At 43.3% G+C, this 23,011-nt stretch overlaps 1 protein-coding gene across 2 annotated transcripts in view; it reads left to right on the top strand.

Annotated features, from left to right (window-relative positions):
* The window catches only part of SHROOM1 (shroom family member 1), a 131,205-nt gene extending 112,109 nt beyond the window's left edge, over positions 1-19,096 (top strand). For both annotated transcript variants that reach the window (XM_040344627.1, XM_040344628.1), the window contains 4 exons: positions 3,616-4,152; positions 6,451-6,550; positions 7,660-7,932; positions 18,493-19,096. In XM_040344627.1, the coding sequence (XP_040200561.1) occupies positions 3,616-4,152; positions 6,451-6,550; positions 7,660-7,932; positions 18,493-18,747 (1,165 nt within the window). In that variant the 3' untranslated portion in view covers positions 18,748-19,096. The remainder of the gene's footprint in view (positions 1-3,615; positions 4,153-6,450; positions 6,551-7,659; positions 7,933-18,492) is intronic.
* Positions 19,097-23,011: the final 3,915 nt, after the last annotated feature.

The following is a 23,011-nucleotide window of genomic DNA, read 5'->3' on the forward strand; positions in this document are numbered from 1 at the left end:
CAAATCACATGAGCATCAGTGTGAAAGCAAGCCTTAGACCCCTTTCACATGGTCAGTTCAACCCAATCGGACTCACACCCGCCTACCTAATAAAAATAAATAGAAAGGGATCTGTCCCCTTCCGCCTGGGCAGATTGGATCAGAGGGCCCATAGAGTAGAGTGGGCTGTGTCCATGGACACGGACCCGTCATCCTCTCGCTCTGCTCACTGTGGCCCGCGACCGGTTACCATTTTCGCTTAAGTGGCCCTCGCTCTTCAAAAGGTTGGGCACCCCTGTCTTACATGGTAGTATCTGATCAGTGGCTCAGGATAAATTTGAATCTAGTGGATCAATGTGACAGTCAGAGAAGTAGCAGTCTCATGAAGGGTTTTTCTATAAAGTATATCGAATGCCAAAACTTTTTTTTTTTTTTTTTTTTTTTTTGGATAGAAAAGAAAATAGTTTTTCAAATATTTTTTTTTATACATTTTTGGGAAAAAGGACATACAAAAAAAAAATATACATATATATTTACATACATTTCACATAGCTAAACATAGAACATCACATATCGCAATACATTAGACATAGTACATATCACATATTTTTCCTTAAGGCTAAACGAATCTTACAATAGGAGTAATCCCAGAACTTATCATATTGATTTACGACATTTCCCAACCCATTAAAAAACATAACATTCCTAAGATCTAAAATCATATACCTTCTCATCTCTCTTTCCTTCCCAGCGCTTTTAAATGGTTACCTACCCACTTTTAACTAGGAGAAGACAAAAGAAAAGGGGGGGGGTTGGAGGAGGTGACATGAAGAGGGGGGCGTGATGTGGAGGAGGGGGAGGGGAAAAATGGAGGGAGGAGTGACGTGGAAAGGGGCGGGGGTGAGGAGCCTGTGTTCAATTGGAGAAAATTCACTTCCCCCTCCTATGGGCACGACAAAAGGAAGAGGAAACTTCTCAAAAGTGAGAGAACTTGCCTTTTTAGACAGTGGCCACAGGGATAAGAGTCCCCACAGGAAGATTCCCCCCTCTATTCACGGTTTCTGAAAAACTCCAAAATGTTTTACCTTCCCTCAGTTTCAGTCCTGATGATCATGGTTACCAGGACAAGTAAAGAGTGCACACCTCCCTAGTTGGAACATTTAGCCTAGGTTCACACTGATGCGGTGCAGGGAAACACATGTAATTCAGACAGGAATCGCACACAGCATTCATTGTGTATGGCTCAAATCGCACCGCACCCACACGAAAAAGGTGCATTCCCGCCGCACTGGAATCGGAACTCATGAGTGTTCACACCAATGCAATCCAAAACAACCAATCGCACTGTGTTGTGAGCTGTTTTTGGGGTGGTGTTTACCGAACATTGACACCCGAAGTGCGATTGTGATGGAATCTCTGTGAATCCTGCACCTCATCAGTGTGAACCTAAGCTAAGACATGACAGGAGTCATACCACTCTATCCAAAAAACAAAAACATTTTGAGCTTTATGTAGCCTTTAAGTGTGACACATACTCACTATCTAGGTTGCATCGCACAATGTTGGTACACTACAATGTTGACACATCCTCCATTACCACTATTTTTTTCTTTCAATGGTTTTAACTTTTGTGAAAGTTTTTGCAAATTGCAGATAAACAATTTTCCAAATATACTTGGTAAATAACATACCACAGTAATCTGTGGAAGCGTATGTACATATGTTGTGTTTTTTCTATCAAGACTGTTAGGTCTCCTTTCCACATGAGTGAAGCAGCCAGATGACCAGTCCTTGTCCACTCCACTTATGCAGAGCGGACACGGGCACAGCCTTTGCTTTATGGGCAGCTGGATGTAAATGGACCAGCTGTCCGTTTTGCACCAGTTTTGCCATCCGATCCAGCTAGCCGTAAGGGGAAACTGATCCCCTTCCATATTTTTTTGCTGGATCGGAAACGGATATAAGTCAGTTTTAAATCTGGCGCTCCATAGTGGAGAATGGAGGGTCCGATCAGGACCAGTTGAAAAATGGGCAGCCAGACCTGATTGGCCCGCTCATGTGAAAGGGGCCTTAAAGGGGTTGTAAAGCTTTGTGTTTTTTCACCTTAATGCATCCTATGCATTAAGGTGAAAAAACATTTGATGCTTACAAGCCCCCCAGCCCCCCCCCCCCCCCCTCCGTTTACTACTTAGCTGAGCCTTCGAAAGCCCTGTGTTGTGAATGAGCTGTCTTCTCGGCCCGGTCTTCTCGGCCCGGTCTTCTCGGCTGTGCTCGGCTCTTCATTGGAGATTGATAGCAGCGCAGCCATTGGCTCCCGCTTCTGTCAATCAAATTAATGACACAGCGTGACGGGGGCGGGGCCGAGTGATACACTTTGCGGTTATGGCCGCCTCTGTATCACACAGGAGCGTGCCCGCAATGTAACCCCCCTTGGGAGAGCGCTTCCTAGAAGGGGGGTTAGCTCTTGCAGGGAGGGGCCGAGACAGCCGCCGAGGGACACCAGATGATGAGGAACGGGGCCACTGTGCAAATTGAACTGCACAGTGGAGGTAAGTATGACATGTTTGTTATTTAAAAAAAAGAACCTTTACTAACCCTTTAAGCCTTGGAACAATAAAGCCAGGTATAGTCTGTTAAAACCAAGTGATGTTTTTTGTATACTTTGTCATAAACCTAGTTTTCTCTGCAACTTATAAAGGGTGGAATTCTTATGCCAGTTCCAATAGGCCCTCAGCTGTGAGTGGCCAGAGTGATAAGGGGCTGAATGTAGGGATCCCCATTGCCAACAATTATTAAGGGGCTGGAAGGATTTGCTGCTTTATTCCGAAGGATGAAATATTTTAAATGGATAAAGATAAAAACCTGATTATTACTCATGTTTTGCTTTTTTAACGGTCTTATTTTATTTATTGAGTGCCTCAAAAGGGACCTATATATTGCACATTACATCTGCTGTGATCTATTAATAAATAGTTGTAACCTCTTTGTTTTGCCTTTGAGAAACCCTGTATGTCATTGCTAGTTTAACTGTAAAACAGAAAGGCTTTACACATTTATTTATAGGTTTGATCTCCCTGCTACTCGGTAAAATGTGCACTTTGGAAGCATGCTTGGATTTGAAGTTTAGCCATAGACTGATCTCACAGTGGGAGGTCTACTATTGCTTGCTGAGGTTATGTGTCACTGAGACCCAGCACAATCTTCTATCTGACAAATGGATGTGACACATGTACATAGGAAAGGGACAAGTTGACTTCTGTATGTATTACTCTTGATTTTAACCCCTAACTTTATGATGGGATGCTTTCATTGGGCAGGCAAGCTCTTCTTTCTTTTTCATAGTATATTTTCTAGCTACAGAGGCCAGATTGTATGTGGATTTCAGAGCCAGGAAGTGAGATATAGACGCCATTAGAAAGTGGAATGGGCATGCACTTTGGTTCAAAGAAACTAGAAAAGATTCATACAATGAAGTGGCAGTTCTTCCTATTTAAATGTTGGCACATTGACTAACCTGTGTGCCATTTATTACTAAGCTTTTATTATTCCAGTACATACTGTATCTGTTTCATATCTATTGTGATTTCTAATCCTTGGACACTAATCAGTAGTGACTTGTGGTTGTTTTCTTTTAAGCTTGGAGCCATCTGATGAAGATCTTCCAGGGTATGATAATGAGGTGAGAGCTGATGTGAACGACCTTTGCGAAAGTTCAGCAGTCAGAGAGCCGCCTTTCCTTACAGCTGGAGATCCCAGGGCTGTAGTTGTACATAAACATCGAAAATCTACAGAATTTCAGTCAATGAGCAGCATACAGCAAGAAGAGCTAGGTCCTAACCCAAGCAACCTGGTGATCAGTACACAGACCGCCAGCTCTGTGGGTTATGATGAAGACAGCCAGAGCAATGGATCCACCAAGCAAGAAATGGATGGCAGTATGCAGGAGAAGAGAGGTTCAGCCATACAGGACTTGAATGAAGTCGCACTGAAGCCCCTTGCAGAGGAGAGGTGTTCAGAACTGGTTAAAGAGATTGTATCCAAAGACAAGTCCCTGGTGGACATTCTAAAACCTCTTCCTGTGAGGACATCTGCAATCGGTCTCATGAAAAGCCTCTTCCACGTGGATATTTCAGTACTGGAAAAATGCAGGAATCGGGGGCTAAAGAAAGAGCAGTAAGTTATTTTATGAACAGTTTTCCGGTTTTTAAACTGGTCCAAACAGACTAGTCTTTTTGCTTGACCTGAACAAAAAAACCTTGAAATGTCAATATATTATTAATTCACATAGGTAAGCCTGATATTCTTTTATATAATTTGCTATAATTTTCAATGGGTCATTTTGACCTGCTATTTTGAATGGTCATCTGAATCATCATTGGATAATTATGTGTCTAAAACTCTGGTAGTAAATACCTGGGTTTTTTTGGTTTGTGTATCTGTAATGGCAAGTATTCACTCTGCCTGTTAAAATGTTCACTTTATTTTTATAGAATACAGTAGTGAGAGCAAGGCTTCCCCTGATAAACACCTGTAGTATCAAGGCATGTGTGTGGCATAACCCATTAGCTTTGCTTAAACCATGTGTTTGTATTTAATTGGAGTTTTATCATTATAAGTTATGACTTTTGAACCCAGCTTTTGTATAGCCAGAATTAAAGTTACGGTATGTGGATGTATGCATGTTCAAGACCATTGGTTCAAATTCCACAATTCACAAAGTACAACAAAAGCAGTTGACTATATACATGCATTATTGTGTTGAGGATACAAGCGGATTATTTATCTGGTTCTTGAATATTAAAACCAATATTGATTTGCCATAAAATTTATTTGCTGCAGCCCGCTGCTATTATAGAATGGGTTACAAAAGTTTATTTCCGATTTAAACATTGTGTTTTAATAGGCTATTCACATTATGGCTTGATAATACCTTCTTTTTTTTTTTGCGCACTGTATTGCACACAGCAAGTGTGGTTGTGTTGCCCTTGACTTTAACAGTCCAGACAGAAAAGCATAGAAAAGTAACGGCAGAAAAAGACTGAATAGTACATCAAGTCTGCCCATTTTGTTTATTCTTTGGTATTTTTTTTTTTGTTTTATTAATTTTTTTATTTATTTTCATTAACCTTGTTGTCTGACAATAGATCTATGTTTATCCCAAGCATGTTTGACGCCATTTACTGTTGACTGTCTCACTACCTCTAAGGCTCCATTCACACCTAGGCAGACAAATTCGCGGCGTTTTGTCGCCGCAAATCGCGGTACAAATAGCGGCGTATTGTCCGCCTAGATGTGCCCCAGATTGACCCCCTCTATGGAGATGCTTCCCATCTCCTAGCCGAAAGCCGCCTGAAAAAAAGGTCCGGGACCTTTTTTCATGCGGCAGGCGTCCGGCGTTCAGCGTGGAGATGTGAACCATCTCCATAGAGGGACATGTGTTTTCATCCCTCTGGCGGCAGCGGCGTAGCACTACAGGCGTAAAAACGCCTAGGTGTGAATGGGGGCTAAGATTCGTTTTGAACTTTCCTCCAGTTAGTTTGAGGTCATGTCCTCGTGTTCTTGATTTTGATTTCATATTGAAAAGACTGCCTTCCTGGACCCTATCACCCCCTTGATGCATTTAAAGGTATCAATCATGTCTCCCCTTTCTCTTCTTTCCTCCAGACTGTACATATTAAGTTCATGGAGTCGCTCTCGATATGTTTTATCCCCCAAAACTCTCACCATTTTTGTTGCGCCTCTCTGGACTCAATTCTATCTTATCAATATCTTTCTATAACTGAGGTCTCAAGAACCGGACACAGTATTCTAAATAAGGTCTCACTAAAGATCTATATAGGGGAATCGGAACCTCCTTCCTCCCTCTAGTGATGCATTCTATTCGCTTTTCCCACTGTCTGGTTACTTTGCTTATTTTGTAATCATCTGAAATAATCACCCCCCAAATCTTTTTCTTCTGTAGTTCTGACTAACACTTTACCCCCAATGTTGTACTCTCACAGGGGATTATTTTCCCCTAGGTGCATTATTTTACATTTAGAAATATTGAACTGCAGTCTTCACTGCTTTGACCATTCTTCCAGCAATGCCAAGTCATGTTCCATGTTTGTTACCTCCAGGGATATCAACCCTATTACACACCTCATCAGCAAAAAAAATACCTTGCCTAACAAATCTTTGGTTATATCACTTACATATTGGTTAAATAGAACAGGACCCAGTATAGAGCCTTGTGGTAACCCACTAGTGACTGGTCTCTGTTCTGAGTGAACCCCATTTACAACTACACTCTGGTATGTATCCTTTAGCCAACTGCATATCCATTGAACCATCAAATGGTTAGGTTCTAGCTACAACTTTTGTATTATGTGGAACTGTTATAACAGCCAACACCCTTTAGCTAGCTTGTGAGTTACTGCTGTGAAAATGAATGCATTGCTTTTGTGTAAATTGTCATGTGTTTATTTCTAGTAGGGTGAATGTTGAAGGTATGTCCAAATCGCATTCAAAGACGATGTTGCTGCTTCAGAGGAAGTCTGATGAAAGCCTGAATGAAATCACCTCTAAAAAGGTTGGTCACAATATTGCTTGGATCAGAATGAAATGGGGATTAAAGGGGGTAATCTAATACTTGCTAGAAATCCAAGTAGTAACACAGAGAGGTCCTCCCTTCTCGCTACCATTGGTAAACCATGGGGTCAGTGCTTTACAGACTACTCTGACCATAGTAATAAAGGGTCTCACTTTCATTGTTTTGAGTAAAAACCACCTATTGCCAGCAAGACGTGCTTTAGGTAATATCTGGAAGTTACCTGGGATTGTCTGTGAGAATGGGACTTCTATTTTAATACAAAATTGGAGAGTGCAAAATCTGGTACAGCTAGCTCTGCATCGGCTTGCAAGTTTTGTCAAAGCTTAGTGTTACTAAAGTCCAGATTTTTTTTCTTTTATTAAAATAACAAACATGTTATACTTGCTCTATGCAGTAGTATTGGTCAGAGTGGCCACAATCCTCCTGTTCTCGGGTCCCCGGTGGCGATCTTGACTCCTCTTCTTTTATGTATCCCCATAGCAAGCAGTTGGCTATGGGGACAAACATTGCATGCTCGCTTCCAACAACTTGTGTGTCTACAGAGCCACGTTTCATAGACTTGCAAAGTGGGACTTGGGCCCGTCCCCCACTTCCTCTTCACTGCATCTGATTGACAGCAGCAAGAGCCAATGCCCCCTGCTGCTGCTTGAATGCTGTGTAAAGAGGAAGAGAGCGGAGGATAGATGCAGCTGTGCACAGCGCTGGTCTTCTCTTCTCCCCTCTCTTCCCCTTCACATGGGGGGGGGGGGGGGGCACAGGGAAAGTGAAACAGTTTTTTTATCTTGGTGTAGGCAATGCATTAAGGTAAAAAATGTTTTTAGGTTTAGGAACACTTTGATTGACCAAAATAAAGTTAGAAACTGGCTACCATGCACAGCTGCAGCAGATTCTGAGTGCTCCACTTTTAGTAAATCAATCCCAGTGGGTCTCAGAAATAAGCAGGGGAAGCCCAGTTCAGGGAATTTTTTTTAATATAACAATGACACGGCAAAGCCAAACAGCTGCCAAAAAGCAAGTAATAATCCTTAATCATTTTATAGGACATCACATCTTTTTTTATTTTACAGATTTATATTTTATTATTTCAGATAGAACTTATGTCCAATATAAACTTACAGCTGGAAGAACTCTTTGCCCAAAGGGAATCACTTCTGTCTGAAATAAGTGACAATACCACTCAAGGTACCAATATGGAAACCATAGTGAAGGAGGTCTGTAAACCCAATGAGTATGAGCGCTATATGATGTTTATTGGAGATCTGGAGAAAGTGGTGAGCCTTCTCTTCTGTCTGACCACAAGGCTAGCTCGGGTGGAAAACGCTTTAAGTAGAACAGATGAAAATACGGATGCTGAAGAGATGGTAAGTTAATATTTTCTACATAAAAGTACGTAGCTATCAGATTTTGTCTTTATTATAGTTGCCACTAAAAATACAAACTCTAAACACATTATTTTGACAGATGGAGCCTAAAGACTGGTACACACGGACCGAATATTGGCCTGTTCAACAAAAACCAGCCAACATTCAGCCAGTTTGTACAGCAGCCTGTCCAACAGTAAAACCAACAGCCGATCAGCATCCAATCAGTGATTGCAGCAAATTGCTGCAAGCGCTGACAGGTGTCTTCTTGTAAGGGGGGGGGGTGCAGTCCCCCTGTCATAATGCAATAGATTAGTGGGGGAGATCTCTGTACTAACATTGCATAGTTACTACAGCAAGCTCCTCCGTTTTTCCTTTTTGTTTAGCCAGCTGGGTTGAACCAAAAACTACCTGTACGTGTGTACAAGGCTTAAGGCTTCTTTTTAATGGTATCCCTCTCCTTATTTGTTGTAAAGAGACAGTTCTCAGTAGGTCAAATGGAAATTTACTTGCACACCTTTGGAAAAGTCAGAGCAGTGACTCCTCTCCATTGAATGACTCAGTCTAAGGTTTCATTATGGGCTCTTTTAGGAAGTAAATCCTCCCTTTTTTTTTTTTAACTCCCTGCAAGGCAAAGGCATAATGAGCTAGTATGCATAGCATGCTAGCTCATTATGAAGTACTTACCTGAGATCGAAGCCCCCGCAGCGATGCTGGGTCACCTTCTCTGTCTACGCCATCTCTGCACGATTCACTTCCGCATATTGGGGCTCCGGCGCTGTGACTGGCCGGAGCCGCGATGACGTCACTTCCACGCATGCACGCGGGTAGCGCCACTAACGGCATGATCGCCATTGGTAAAGACACGCTCAGTGCGCCTGCGCGCGGTTGTCTACGGTGCATGCGCCATAGACATCGGTGTCTGTCTTTTGCAAATATCTCCTAAACTGTGTAGTTTTAGGAGATATTTGTTGCACCTACAGGTAAGCCTTAATACCCACTTAAGGACCGCCTAACGCCGATATACGTCGGCAGAATGGCACGGCTGGGCACTATCGCGTACCTGTAAGTGATTGTTAAATGCCCAGCCAAAGCTCCGTGACCACGGGCGCGCGACCCGTGGACCCGATCGCCGCCAGAGTCCCGCGATCGGTCCCCGGAGCTGAAGAACAACGGGGAGAGGTGTGTGTAAACACACCTTCCCTGTTCTTCGTTGTGGCGCTGTTATTGATCGTCTGTTCCCTGATATAGGGAAAGGCGATCAATGACATCACACGTCCAGCCCCGCCCCCCTACAGTTAGAAACACATATGAGGTCACACTTAACCCCTAGTGGTTAACTCCCAAACTGCAATTGTAATTTTCACAGTAAACCATGCATTTTTATAGCATTTTTTGTTGTGAAAATTACAATGGTCCCAAAAATGTGTCAAAATTGTCCGATGTGTCTGCCATAATGTCGCAGTCACGAAAAAAAATGCTGATCGCCGCCATTAGTAGTAAAAAAAAAAAAAATTATAAAAATGCAATAAAACTATCCCCTATTTTGTTAATGCTATAATCGATAAAGGCTTATTGCGTAGAAGAATATGTATTAGCCTAAACTGAGGGAATTTTTTTTTTTTTTAATATATTTTGGGGGATATTTATTATAGCAAAAAGTAAAAAAAATTTTTTTTTTTTTCAAAATTGTCGCTCTATTTTTGTTTATAGTGCAAAAAATAAAAACCGCAGAGGTGATCAAATACCACCAAAAGAAATCTCTATTTGTGGGGGGAAAAAAGGACACTAATTTTGTTTGGGAGCCTAGTCACACGACCGCACAATTGTCAGTTAAATCAACGCAGTGCCGAATCGCAAAAAGGGGCCTGGTCCTTTTACCTGCATTTTGTCTTAAGTGGTTAAGTGGTTAATGCACCTAATTCGTTTAAGGTGCATTTATGGTGTGTTTTTGATGTGCTTGTTTTGCAGCAAAAAAACTTGCCAGACTGGACTCTGTGTTGTTTTTTTATTATTGTGTGTATTTTTGTGTTGGCTAGTAACGCTTTCTAAACACACTTCTGTAAAGGCCATAGGGACCCTGGACATTTGGCCCTGGACTTCACCCAGACTGGCCCACTTTGACAGGTCTCTCCCACGGTGGCCGGACAACTCCCACACCCCCCGGCCACCCTCTCCCCCTTCACTAGCCATTAGCCGTTCTACTTTAGTAGAACGACTGGTACTGGTACTCTTATAGGCAGTACCAGTGGGGAAGCTAGACATTATTACACCCGGGGTAAAGAATCCGTTTGGTGCCCCCCCTTATGAGACCAGATTAGGCAGAAGTGAGAAACTCCCAGGCCATAGCTGTTGAGTCAGCTTTCTGTCCCCACCCCCATGCTCCTCTGTCTTCCCCCTGCTTCTTTGTTCCCCCCAGGTGAGCGCTGTGGGCAGGGAGAGGAGGTGAGCGCTGCGGGAAGGGAGAGACAGAGGAGCGGAGGGGGGGCGGCGGTCCGCTGTCACTGAAGCCGGCCCACTGAGCCATCGGCCCACCGGGAAACTCCCTGTAGTCCCAATGGCCAGTCCATCCCTGGGCGTTTGTGGTGCATTTGCAATGCATTTGAAGTGTGTTTAAATTTACATCACTGGAAGCATTTGGTAAGCAGCAAAGCCTGGGGAAGGACACATGTTGAGTACATTTTGACACAACTTGGTGCCAACGTGACCATGTGAACAACACTGCGCCCTGCAATGCACACAATTTTGACTGTGGTTTGTGGAGCTGAAAAATGCTCTTGAAATACCCGCTTTTGCAGCTAGTGTAAACCTGGCCTAGGAAACAGCCTGCCAGATATTGAAGAATTACTGCTGTGCTTTGTTTTAGCTAACCCAAAATTCTGGGAATCCTTTGTCTTGTATTAAAAAAAATAAAAAAGTAAAACAAAGATTGTGTATACTTTGTTAAAATTAAAGAAAACAAAAAAGAAAACCATAGTATAAAAATGATAAAGAACTGGCCACAGACAATTGTAGTACTGTATTTGGTTTAGCTCCTGTGCTGAAGCTTCCTATAGACACAAGAGGACATTAGAACATGCCAGCATGAGTCTGTGTTTTCTCTAACACTGGCTTTTTTAGCCTATAGGTAGAACTTGGGAAAGAAGTATGATGACATCTTCCTGTCCCAGCCCTACATAGGTAAACAACAGTGACCAGGTTCTCTAACCTGTCTGATCACTATTTCCCCTAGTAGCAGATAGCTAGAAGGCTTTGTATGAACAAAATAGGCATAAAAGTTTACAACAAAACTTCTTATTGCAGTTATTTAGGGCCAGATCCACAAATATCGGGCGTAACTTAACTTTTCCCATTTAAGTTACACTGCCGCAAATTGTCCAAGTTAGTGCCCGATCCACAAAGCACTTACCTTGAAATTTGCGGCGGTGTAACTTAAATGTGTCCGGCGCAAGGCGTGCCGAATCTAATGGGGCGAGTCCCATTTAAATTAGGCGCGCTCCCGCGCCGGACGTACTGCGCATGCTCCGTCGGGTAACTTACCCGACGTGCATTGCGCTAACAGACGTCGCTCCGACGTCATTTGCTTAGACGGTAACGTAAATGGCGTCCAGCGCCATTCACGGACGTCTTACGCAAACGACGTAGAGTTTGAATTTTCGACGCGGGAACGACGGCCATACTTAATAGGGCTTAGTCAAATAGGACTCGGCCCTATTTTTACACGGCGTAAACGACGTAGATTTAGAGCGACGGGCCCGTCGGAGCGTTCGTGGATCGCCGTAAGTGTTCATTTGCATATTCTACGCCGGCCGCAATGGCCTCGCCACCTAGCGGCCGGCCTAGAATTGCATCCTTAAGATCCGACAGTGTAATTCAATTACACATGTCGGATCTTCTGTCTATCTCTTGGAAACTGATTCTGTGGATCAATTCCAAAGATAGAAACAGGGATACGACGGCGTATCAGTAGATACGCCGGCGTATCTTTTGAGGATATGGCCCTAAGAACCTGAATTGTTTTTTAATGCTCCCCACCAATCCATGGTTTGCCTCTCTTCCCACAAAGCTTATTATTTCCTTGCTAAGCTACTGCAAACTCTTTTTAATAACTACTCAGCATTTATATAATTGATTGTCTCATTCTACCCATGAGCAAATCAATGTACCGTAATAAAAAGCTAATGTTCTCCATATCTGCCCCCAAGGTTGCAGCAAATCAGTTTTCAAGGTACTGCATTGCCTTATGCATCATAAATTCCTTCTTGCCAAATAATTATGTTTTCACAATTATTTTATACAGTACTATTTTAACAGTTTTTGTACTGAATAAAAGTAGCCTTAAACGTCAATTTTTTTTTATTTTTTTTTTGGTTTACTAAATTTTCACAGTTAATAGGCATTTTGGAAATTGCAGGCCAAACTTTAATTTAAAGAGAAGCATATAGTAATCGGTACCCCTTCCAAAATTAATAACAAAATCCACAATATTCCTGCTTATGTTGGGTTTGGGCCATGGCAGTATATATAATATTTTCATTATACGCAATTGTCTGAAAAATACATATCCCCTTGTTATCAGAACAAATAAATTCATGTTTATATTTGATGTTTGTTGGTTCCCCTTTCTTGACTGTGAAAAACCACAAACTTAATCTAGGGAGGTAGTATTTCAGAGTTGCAGTAATAAATTCACACACCAGTGGGCAGTGCTAAATCATATTAAAGCGGTGGTTCACCCTGCTGAACAACATTTCAGCATACAATTCGGCATCGTAGCGCGAGCTACAGTATGCCGGTCTTGCATTTTTTATCCCCGTACTCACTGTTTAATCGTACATAGACGATTCCGTCTGCCGCGGGGAATGGGCGTTCCTAGCAAGAGGGAGGGTGATTGACGGCCGACTCTGGCACGTCACGCTCCCCGAAGACAGCCGGAGTAGGTCTTGGCTCTTCACGGCGCCTGCGCACAGGCTATGCGCAGGCGCCATGAAGAGCCAAGCCTATTTCGGCTATTTCCGGAGAAGCGTGGCGCGCCAGAGCCGGCCGTCAATCACTTTCCGTCTGGATTGGAACGCCCATTCCCCGTGGGCAGTCGGAATCGTCTAGGTAGGATTAAACAGTGAGTACGGGGATAAAAAATGTAAGACCGGCATACTGTAGCTCGCGCTACGATGCCGAATTTTATGCTAGAATAAAAAAAAATAAAAAAAATTTTTTAATAGGGTGAACCCCCGCTTTAAATGTGTACAGGGACATCTGATTTAATTAGCACTGTCAGACATAAGTAATTATACATTAGAATTTCATTTCATAACCTTTTCCTTTGAGGTAAACTTGTTTTTGGAAATTTTAAACTTTTATCTTTTTTTTTTTTTTTTGTAACCTTGCATACAAAGTGATTAATAAACGTAAAACTAGCTTAATCCTAGTTAGAGTTGCTTAACAACTCCCACCACCTTCTGGGCGCAATTGACATTAATAGACACAAAAAAATGACAGCCCCCCTAAATCTTTCTCCCTCCTTACATACAGCGCGTCATTGGAAAGTTGCTTTCCCTAAACGTCTTTCAGGACAGCACCTGAGAGATTGTGGCTGCTCCCATCGTCCAAGGAAACACCTCTTTCAAAAAGGTTTTATAAGGAGGCTTCTCCCAAACACATGTCAGTCATTGTGTTTCCTCCGGTCAGGGGGCGGGGGGACAACTGGTGGGAGCCAGATCTCCTAGGTGGTGTCCTGAGAGATGTGGTTCTGCCTCCGCTGTATTTTTATAAATTCTTCTCCCCCTTCTGTGCTCGGGGAGAGCCTGTACTGCATGAGAGTGCTGCTCCTTGTTTAGTGGCGGGTGCCTCGGCTTGCTTGGCCAGGTCTCGCCGGCCAGTGTCATGGTTCTATGCATGCTACCGCCATTTTGATGTAGCTCAGGGAAGCTCCAGCCCGGAAGTGAGTTTTCCACAGAGGGGGTGGCACCCTCAGAGGAGGGCGTGCAGTGTCCTTTTTTGGCTGCAAGTGCAGGGGGAGGAAGCAGGATTGAACTAGTGCCTATTTCCAGTTCGCTTTCTGGTCTGCTTCTTTGTGCACCTGTGGGAAGCCTTGGAGGGAATGCTGAGCTTGGGGCTTTTTGCTAATTTGTTTTGGCAGTCAAAAAGCTCTGTTCTGAAAAAGAGATGCCCCTCATGCAAATCAAAGTTGCCAGAAGGGTGGCAAGAGACCTCTACCAGGAATGCATTGATTATTTTGTTAAAGAGGAATTAACGTCAGCATGCAACGATCTGATTGCTTCAGTAAAGACAGATCTTGATGCCACCATTCGATTTCTGATCACAAATCTTCCGAAAGACGCTGCCAAAGCTCTGGCTATGAAGACCCTTCTAAAGGATCTGATACAACAGAAGGTGGTAGTTCAAGTAGCACCAGAAGAATGTCAACAAGGTTAATACTCTCATGTCTTTCTGTTAAAGAAACATTCCGGAAGCTTTCGTCTAATCCTCAATTCAAAGCTCTTGAACAAATTGGTGCTTTACAGAAAATTTTGTATGGACTCGTTTTTTACAGTCGGGAATCTATTCACCCAAGGATACTTTGTGGCATCAATGGATCTCAGAGATGCATACCTTCACATACCCATCAACACTCAGTCTCCGAGATTTCTCACGCTAGCAGTAAATATGGGGAATGCTGAGCTTGGGGCTTGAAGAACAGATTCTTCATTTGAAATTCCGAGCCCATCCTTTTGGCCTTTCATCGGCTTTGCGGATATTCACAAAAGTGATGGCGGAGGCTCTTGCTCCATTACGCCTTCAGGTTATCACGGTGATCCCTTATTTAGGCGACCTCCTTCTGTTTGCACCCTCTAAGAAAAAGCTGCTGGAAGATCTGGCCGTGGCTCGCAACCATCTGGATTCCCTAGGTTGGATCTTAAACCTCAAGTGGTGCAATTTCTAGGCTACAGATTTTTATCAGTGCGACAACAGATCTTCTTACCAGAAGAGAAGAAGAGCAAGGTCAAAGCAGTAGCTGCTATGTTACAGACCAATCCAACCTCAGGAGTATTATGTCGGCCCTGGGAACTCTGACCTTAACCATGCCAGCCATTCAATGGGCAAGACTCAATTTCAGGCCTCTTAATGCTTTTCTCTTGCAAGACTGGGGTGACAGTCTAGAGTCTTTGGACAAGGTAGTGAAATTCCCAACCAGAGTGAAGAGAAGACTGGTGGTGGAAAAAGCAGTTGGTCTAATCCAGGGGCCATCTATGCGTGTCTCCATAAAACATAATTACAACGGATGCCAGTGCCTGGGGTTGGGGTGCCCAATGGGAAAGGAATCTGGCTCAGGGACCGTGGTCCAAGAAGGAGGCTACAAGGTCTTTCTACTGGAGGGAACTGAGGGCAGTGGCATTGGCTCTAAATTCCTTCTCGCAAGATATCCAGGGTTACCATGTCCAGATTTTGTCAGACAATGCCACAACCGTGGCATACCTGAACAAGCTGGGGGGGACAAGAAGCAAAGCCCTGCAGCTACTGGCCACAGTGATTCTGGAATGGGCAGAGAGCCATTTGCTATCCTTGTCAGCAGTCCACCTAAAAGGCACATTGAACGAGGTAGCGCATTTCAGGATAGTCCAGACAGGTAATACAGGAAGTGGACTGGGCCCTAAATCCGGAGGTGTTTGCCCTGATTTACCAAAAAGGGGGGAACCCCAGGTGGAACTTTTTGCTTCCAGGGAGAATACGAAGCTCCCTCTATTGTTCTCTCTTCACCGACACAATGGATCCCTTGGGGTAGATGCCCTGGAGCATCCCTGGGAGTTTCGGCTAGGGTATGCCTTTCCACCATTTCAGATGGTTAAGAAAAATGCAAGAGCAGAAACCTGCAGTGATTCACATTCTCCCATTTTGGCCAAAGAGGGCCTGGTTCAATATGATTCTTCCCTTATCAGTCAAACTGTTTTGACATCTTCCTCTCAGGAAGGATCTTCTGTCTCGGCCCAGTGAACTTTCCGGATGTAGCCAGGCTAACGCTGACTGCTTGGTATCTGAGGAGCAACTGCTGAGAAACAAAGGTTTCTCATAACCCTTGATAGCCACCCTGCTTTTAAGTAGAAAAAAGGTCACTAGGGCAATTTAATGCGAAGGCCTGGAAGGTTTTCAATTCATGGTGTCATTCGGAAGGTCGACTATTAAAAAAACTTGACTTCAGTTCTGGAATTTTTGCAGGCTGGCGCAGACAAAGGTCTGGCAGTTGGTACTCTTAACGGTGGCGGCTTTGGGAGTTTTCTTGGAAAGATCTATTGCCTCGATTGCAAGATTTTTTTTAAGGCTCCGGCCCAGGCCAGGCCCAACGAAGAGCTTTCCAAAATGGGATCTTTCGGTAGTTTTTCAAGCATTGACGAAGGAATCATTTGAACCTTTGGAATCAATTTCCCTGAAGAATCTGATGCTCAAGACAGTTTTTCTAGTGGCCTTACATCCTCACAAAGAGTTGGTGAGCGTTCCACCCCCCTTTGGTGAGGGAACCTTTTCTATCCATATTCCCAGATAGGGTTGTCCTCAAAACGGATCCAAAGTTTTTGCCAAAAGTGGCATCAGCCCAGAACCGTTCTCAAGACATTGTGCTGCCAACCTTCTGTTCAAATCACTCGGGGGAAGAAGGGAGACAATCTAGACATAAGGAGGACTCTTTTGTATTACTTGGAGGTAACAAAAGGCTTGAGGTCATCCGACTCGCTGTTTATTCTCCTCGCTGGTAATAAAAAAGGTCACTAAGAATCGAAGGGATCAATAGCCAGGTGGCTTAGGTCAGCAATTTTGGAAGCATATTCCCAGATGAAATTAATTGCCTTCCGGGGGGAGCTCTTCCTACTAGAGCTCTTGTAACCACTTGGGCATAGAAAACTGGTGCCACCCCAGAGCAAATCTGCAAGGCGACCACGTGGTCAAGTTTTTTTTTTTTTTTTTTTTTTATACGTTTGCCTGTCATTACAGGCTGGACCTTTTTATCGGCAAGCGATTAGGCCTTTTCGGCAGAAAGATCCTGCAAGCTGTTGTCCTACCCTAATGGGGTAAGTTTGGGTTATGCTCTCAGGTGCTGTCCTGAAAGACATTTAGGGAAAATTCAAGTTAGACTTACCGGTAACTTGTTTTCCAAGAGTCTTTCAGGACAGCAACGGCCCGCCCTTATGCTGTGTATATTGCTGTGACTAACTATGATGTGCTTATGTGTTCCAGTATGGGCCGGAGGTACTCTACTATGACTGGCATGTGGCGGGGAGAAGCCTCCTTATAAAACATTGGTGGATGTAACAAGATCAATCATAGGAGTTTTCCATGAACGTGCTATTGTAATTTTAGCTGCAGAAAAAATAAAAAAAGATAAGAGTTCGAAGACTTTTTGAAATCTTGTCTGACAGGTCTGTGAATAGTGCCGTTTTAGGATCCTTGGGTATGTTCAGTCCAGTCACAGAGTAGACTAAGGTCAAAAGCTTCATCTTATTTACGAACTTAATGAGCATTAAAGGGTTTGTAAAGGCTGAAGGTTTTTTACCTTCATACATTCTATGCATGAAGATAAAAAGCCTTCTCCGTGTAGCAGCCCCCTCCTAATTCTTACCTGAACCCAATTTTCCTCCAGTGATGTGCATGAGAGCCTCGGCTCTCCAGGGATTCTCCCTCCTCATTGGCTAAGACTGCAGTAGGAGCCATTGGATCTCGGTGTTGTCAGTCATAGCCAGTGAGCCAATGAGCGAGAGGGGGCGAGGCCACAACACAGCTCTGTGTGTAAATGGACACACAGAGCTGCGGCTTGGGAGCCCTCATTGCAAACTGCTTGCTCTGAGGGCACTTGGCAGGATGAAGGAGCCAGGAGCGCTGGCAGGGGACCTGATAAGAGGAGGATCTGGGATGCTCTGTGCAAAACCACTGCACAAAGCAGGTAAGGGTGCTTTAAAGCTGGCCATACATAGAGCGAAATTCCACCAGTTCAGCAGTGACTATGTATGGTCAGGGTCCCTGTGCAGAAGTCAATCTACGGATTGACTTCTGTACAGCCGATCTTTTGGGTAGTTGCTGTGTGATCAGAAATGCCGGCTATAGCCGGCAACATTAATTAGTGTATTCTGATGGTGGGGAAGCTTCCCGGCTGTCAGAATACAAAGCCTCAGCTCAAATGTGTGGATGGGGAAATTTAGTCCTTTAGTTTTTTGTTTTTGTTTTCCACCAGAAGGTTCAATGGGGAAAAAAATGTATGGGTTGCTTATCTTTGCAAAGTTAACAGCCTTTACTCTTTTAGTAAATCATCCCCCATTGTGCAGCTATTTGGCTACATTAAACTATTAAATACCCTGTAAAAGCATCACACCACATATTGAATACAATGCATAGATATACTACAATGTACGCAGTGTTTTTCAGAATTGTGCAAGGGCTATCCTGAACCCTGCACAGTTGATTCGGTTATTTTTTTATAGGTCTTATTTCACAATTCAGTTTATTGGTGAATAGAGCTGGATGGGCTACGTTTTACTCTGTATGTATCTGATTATGTTTCTTTTCTTTACTATTTAGCAATCCCTAAAGGAACGTCACAGTCTCCTATCTAGACAGAGAGAGGACGCCAAAGATTTAAAGGACAACCTGGACCGCAGAGAGCAAGTGGTCACTGGAATCCTGGCCAAATATCTAAGCGAGGCCCAGCTTGAGGACTACAAACACTATGTGAGGTTAAAGACATACTTCTTGATTGAGCAGAAAGACCTGGAAGAAAAGATTAAATTTCACGAGGAACAGTTGGAGAGTCTTCACAACAGCATTCCTCCTTAATTAGCCAGTAGAATGCAAGGCCACATCCTTACTGGCATAATATACCATGACGGCAGAGCCCTTCGGGCTTTGATATGAAGTTTTTTGGTGTTGATTATGCTGCTGCTAATTCATAATAGGATTATTACGGAAAGTGTTTGTGACAGTGTTAATCAAGCTTTAAATAGAGAGAACTTGTTGGCATAAAAGGTTTGAAAGTTACGTAACTTAAAAAAAAGTGTGCCTTTTTTTTTGGATAAATTATCAATGTTTTGTCTTGATCGTTGTTGTTGTTCTAAGTGATAGTGTCCATGTCCTTCAGTTTCCTGACTGACACAAATTATTTCATTAAAAATATGTGTAATTCTAACTGCGATCTTTCTTCTTCTTTTTTATTTTTATTTTTTTCTGGTGTGATTGTGAAGTTCAGCATAAAATTAAAGTGGAACGCTAACAAAATCACTGCCTGTTATGAAGGATTTTCCTTATTGCCTTTCTCTGTGCCAGGAAACTGAGGAGAGAAAGGACCTGTATCAATTTTGGCTTTGGGTCTGTGTCGATGACAGCAATTTAGTATGGTTCTGAGATCATTCAGACCTCTTTAGCATGTGAATATGACCTGCCGTTAACCACCTTCTGACCTGCATTAAACGAGTTTTGCATTCCTAAAGACATGTATGAGAATGCAAAACCTGCCTGATGCAAACCAAAGCTTGTCGATATAGGTATAAAATGAGACAAAATCTGTCCAGCGAAGATGCAGATGGCAAAAATAATTTATTTCTTTATTAAAGTGGGGTTTGTAGAACTGTCTAGTTTTGGTGAGACTTTCTCTATCGCAATGGTCATGTGACAGGAGGTGATGGGAAATATTCTCAGGAACCCAGAGAACAATTAAGACCTAATGGCAATTGACAATGACCCTCCAATACAAAACCCTAGAAAAGCATGTAAATCTCCCTTTTAGTTATATCTTTCTTCCAGGGGGCTCTCAACACTCCGGAATAAGCATAAATAGATATGGCTGTCACACTATAGAATCCTGTTGGGTTTTACAGTATTACACTTGTATGGGAAAGCAAAACATATGATGTGAACAAAAGCCCATTGACATAGGCCCTTTACTTGCATAGGCAAAAAAGCATGCAATGTACACTAGTCCAATTGCTAGTGCTTCCTATGCCCAATGTTGTTGTATGCAATTGTACAATGGTATGCATACTGTACAGGCGGTCCCCAGGTTACAAATAAGACAGGGACTGTAGGCTTGTTAAGTTAAATCGGTTTGTAATTTGGAACAGTTACATTTTTTAATTGTAGCTCCAGCCAAAAAAAATCCATCTTTAAACGTTTTGGATAGCATAGGGAAGGGTTATCACCCCTGTAACATTTGTTTTGCTGTCTGTGCCCCTGTTCAGTAGATTTCAATTCACTTTCTGTCCCAATCACAATTGGATTTTGAAAATGTTGGGTTATTGGGGAAACAAGAACTGGTGATAAAGCATCAGTGGAGACACCTTTTTCACCTATTAACTCTTACAGGAGAGAATTTCCCTTCCTATGGGTAGATTTCCTCTCACTTCCCGTTGTCTCCCTACATTTGTAAGTAGGAGTCATTTGTAAGTCAGATGTTTGTAAGTAGGGGACCGCCTGTAAATTGAATGTATCATCGAAACATTGTGCAAATCCTTTTAAAAAAAAAATCACGTAAAACCGAAGTTTCCCACTTTTTCCAAAAATCATACAAATATGGACTGGAGTTCTAACAGTTTGTCATCATTTATGTATGTATAAGGGCGCTCTGAGTAACAGACCAAGCAGATATCGGTCTATGCTGAAATATTAAAGGGTCTTCATACACTTACGGCAGCACTTGAAGAGAGAAGCAGACTTGAAGTAAAATAGAAAAAGAAAAAGCGCCTCTAAGTGCAGAAGTAAAAATGTATGCATCTCAAAAGGGTTAAAAACACTTACAAAAGGGTAGATGGGTAGGAGCACATCATATATTAATATGGCAGGTGGTCCGGCGTTCTGGTAGTTCCAAGGAGTCCTAGTAAAATCCAAAGGTGTAATTCTATGGCAGCATATTCTGAAGTGGCCAGCAGAGGGAAGCCACAGCTCTCCGGATACTGGGGAGACAGCTGACGTCACTTCTGTGTTTCGGTTTCCACGCTGTCTCAGACATCCTAGCTGTCTCCCCAGTATCCGGAGAGCTGTGGCTTCCCCTGCTGGCCACTTCAGCCATAGAGTTACACCTTCGGATTTTCCTGGGACTACCAGGATGCCAGACCACCTGCCATATTATTAATATGATGTGCTCCTACTCATCTACCCTTTTGTAAGTGTTTTTAAGCCTTTTGGGATACATAAAGTTTTACTTCTGCACTCGGAGGCGCTTTTTTTTTTTTTCTTTCTATCGTCATTTATAATGACTTTGCTTTGTTTAATTTTTCTTTCCAATCATCTTTTATTAAATGTCAAAGTACAGAATAAGAAGAGATCTAAAAACGTTTCAGAATGTGCCAGGTTACACCAAACATAGGTTACTCAATGCACATAAAAACTTGTATCCACAGGACAAAGAGAATAGAAGGAGAAAGGAAATTGTTGGCAAAAACAGTACAAGCTGTCCAATCCAGGGGCACTAATGCAGCTCATTTACAGAGCCAATTTATTTTCTGCAACCACAAGCTGTGATGACGAGAGTCCCTCCCACTAATTAAGCCACTTGTGATAATCCGGAAGGTTGGTTGTGCCCAGGTTGATCGATCTATCAATTTGGTACATTTAGCCTGCCCATACAGTTCCAATCTCGGCTGTTTGAGCAGGCACTGTCTATGGCTGGCCTTAGACTCAACATATTAAGCATGCATCACCTATCAAATAATGAACCCAGGGCTTCCATGTTTTCTCAAATAGTGCAATTTTGTCATTTAAGATCTGAAAAAGGCATTCCTTAAAGCGGGGGTTCACCCTAAAAACGGTGTTCTAACATTACATCCAGCTCACTCTCTACATTGACAGTATGCCGTTATTTTTTTATTTTTTTTCTGTACATACATCGTACAGCTATTTTCTTCCCCGGCTTCCAGGTAGGGCCTCCCGCGGGAGTGGGCGTTAATATCCAGCAGGTGATTGACGTGATGACAAAAACGACCTCCACCCGTCGCATAAGGAGCGTCACGGGTTGCCGAAAGAAGCCGAACGGCGAGTCGGCGCTATACGGCGCCTGCGCACCGGCGTTCGGCTTCTTTTGGCAACCCGTGTCGCTCCTTATGCGACGGGTGGAGGTCGTTTTTGTCTTCACGTCAATCACCTGCTGGATAGGAACGTCCACTCCCGCGGGAGGCCCTACCCGAAAGCCGGGGAAGAAAATGGCTGTACGAGGTATGTACAGAAAAAAAAAAAAAACTAACGGCATACTGTCAATGTAATGTTAGAAAATCGTTTTTAGGGTGAACCCCCGCTTTAGCCGAAATCCAAGGCAATTCTGACTTGACCAACTCAAATGAAATCGTGGGTGTCTTCTAAGATCTGGCTATGGAGATTTTCGCTGCTATAAATATAAAGGCGTTCAATTTCCTCATATGTCTTAGTGGCCTCCTCCACTGGCTTGCTTAACAGTGCTTGGAGGAGATTTCCAGAGGTTTACTTTGGTGAGAGAGTCCATAAAATTGTAAAGTTGTATCCAGAAGCATCTCAGCCACTGCCACCATACGTGAAAAACTGTACCCTCCCTTTATTAAATTTTTCAGGCCTCATGCACACTGGACGTTTTTACAGCAGCTGTTTTTGGCAGTAGATGTTTTTTTCTACAATCAATAAACTCTCCATGTTATCCTATGTGTCCATGCACACATAGGCTGTTATCAGCAGTTATACGGCGGCAGGTCGGCTCGGCTGCGCAAAATCACGTAGGTCTACGTCTTTTCGCATTTCCAACATTAGGGGCGCGTGCACCCCCCCTGCTCGCCCTTGGTGCCGATGCGTGATCACCGCCGGGCACCCGCGATCGCTCGTTACAGAGCGAGAATCGGGAGCTGTGTGTGTAAACACACAGCTCCCGGTCCTGTCAGGGGAGAAATGACTGTTCGTCTGTTCATACAATGTATGCACAGCGATCTGTCATTTCCCCTAGTCAGTCCCACCCCCCTTCAATTAGAACACACCTAGGGAACATAATTAACCCCTTCCTCGCCCCCTAGTGTTAACCCCTTCCTTGCCAGTGACATTTTTACAGTAATCGATGCATTTTTATAGCACCGATCGCTATAAAAATGCCAAT

This window comes from Rana temporaria, chromosome 3, assembly GCF_905171775.1.
Source record: "Rana temporaria chromosome 3, aRanTem1.1, whole genome shotgun sequence".
In the NCBI taxonomy this organism is placed as follows: Eukaryota; Metazoa; Chordata; class Amphibia; order Anura; family Ranidae; genus Rana; species Rana temporaria.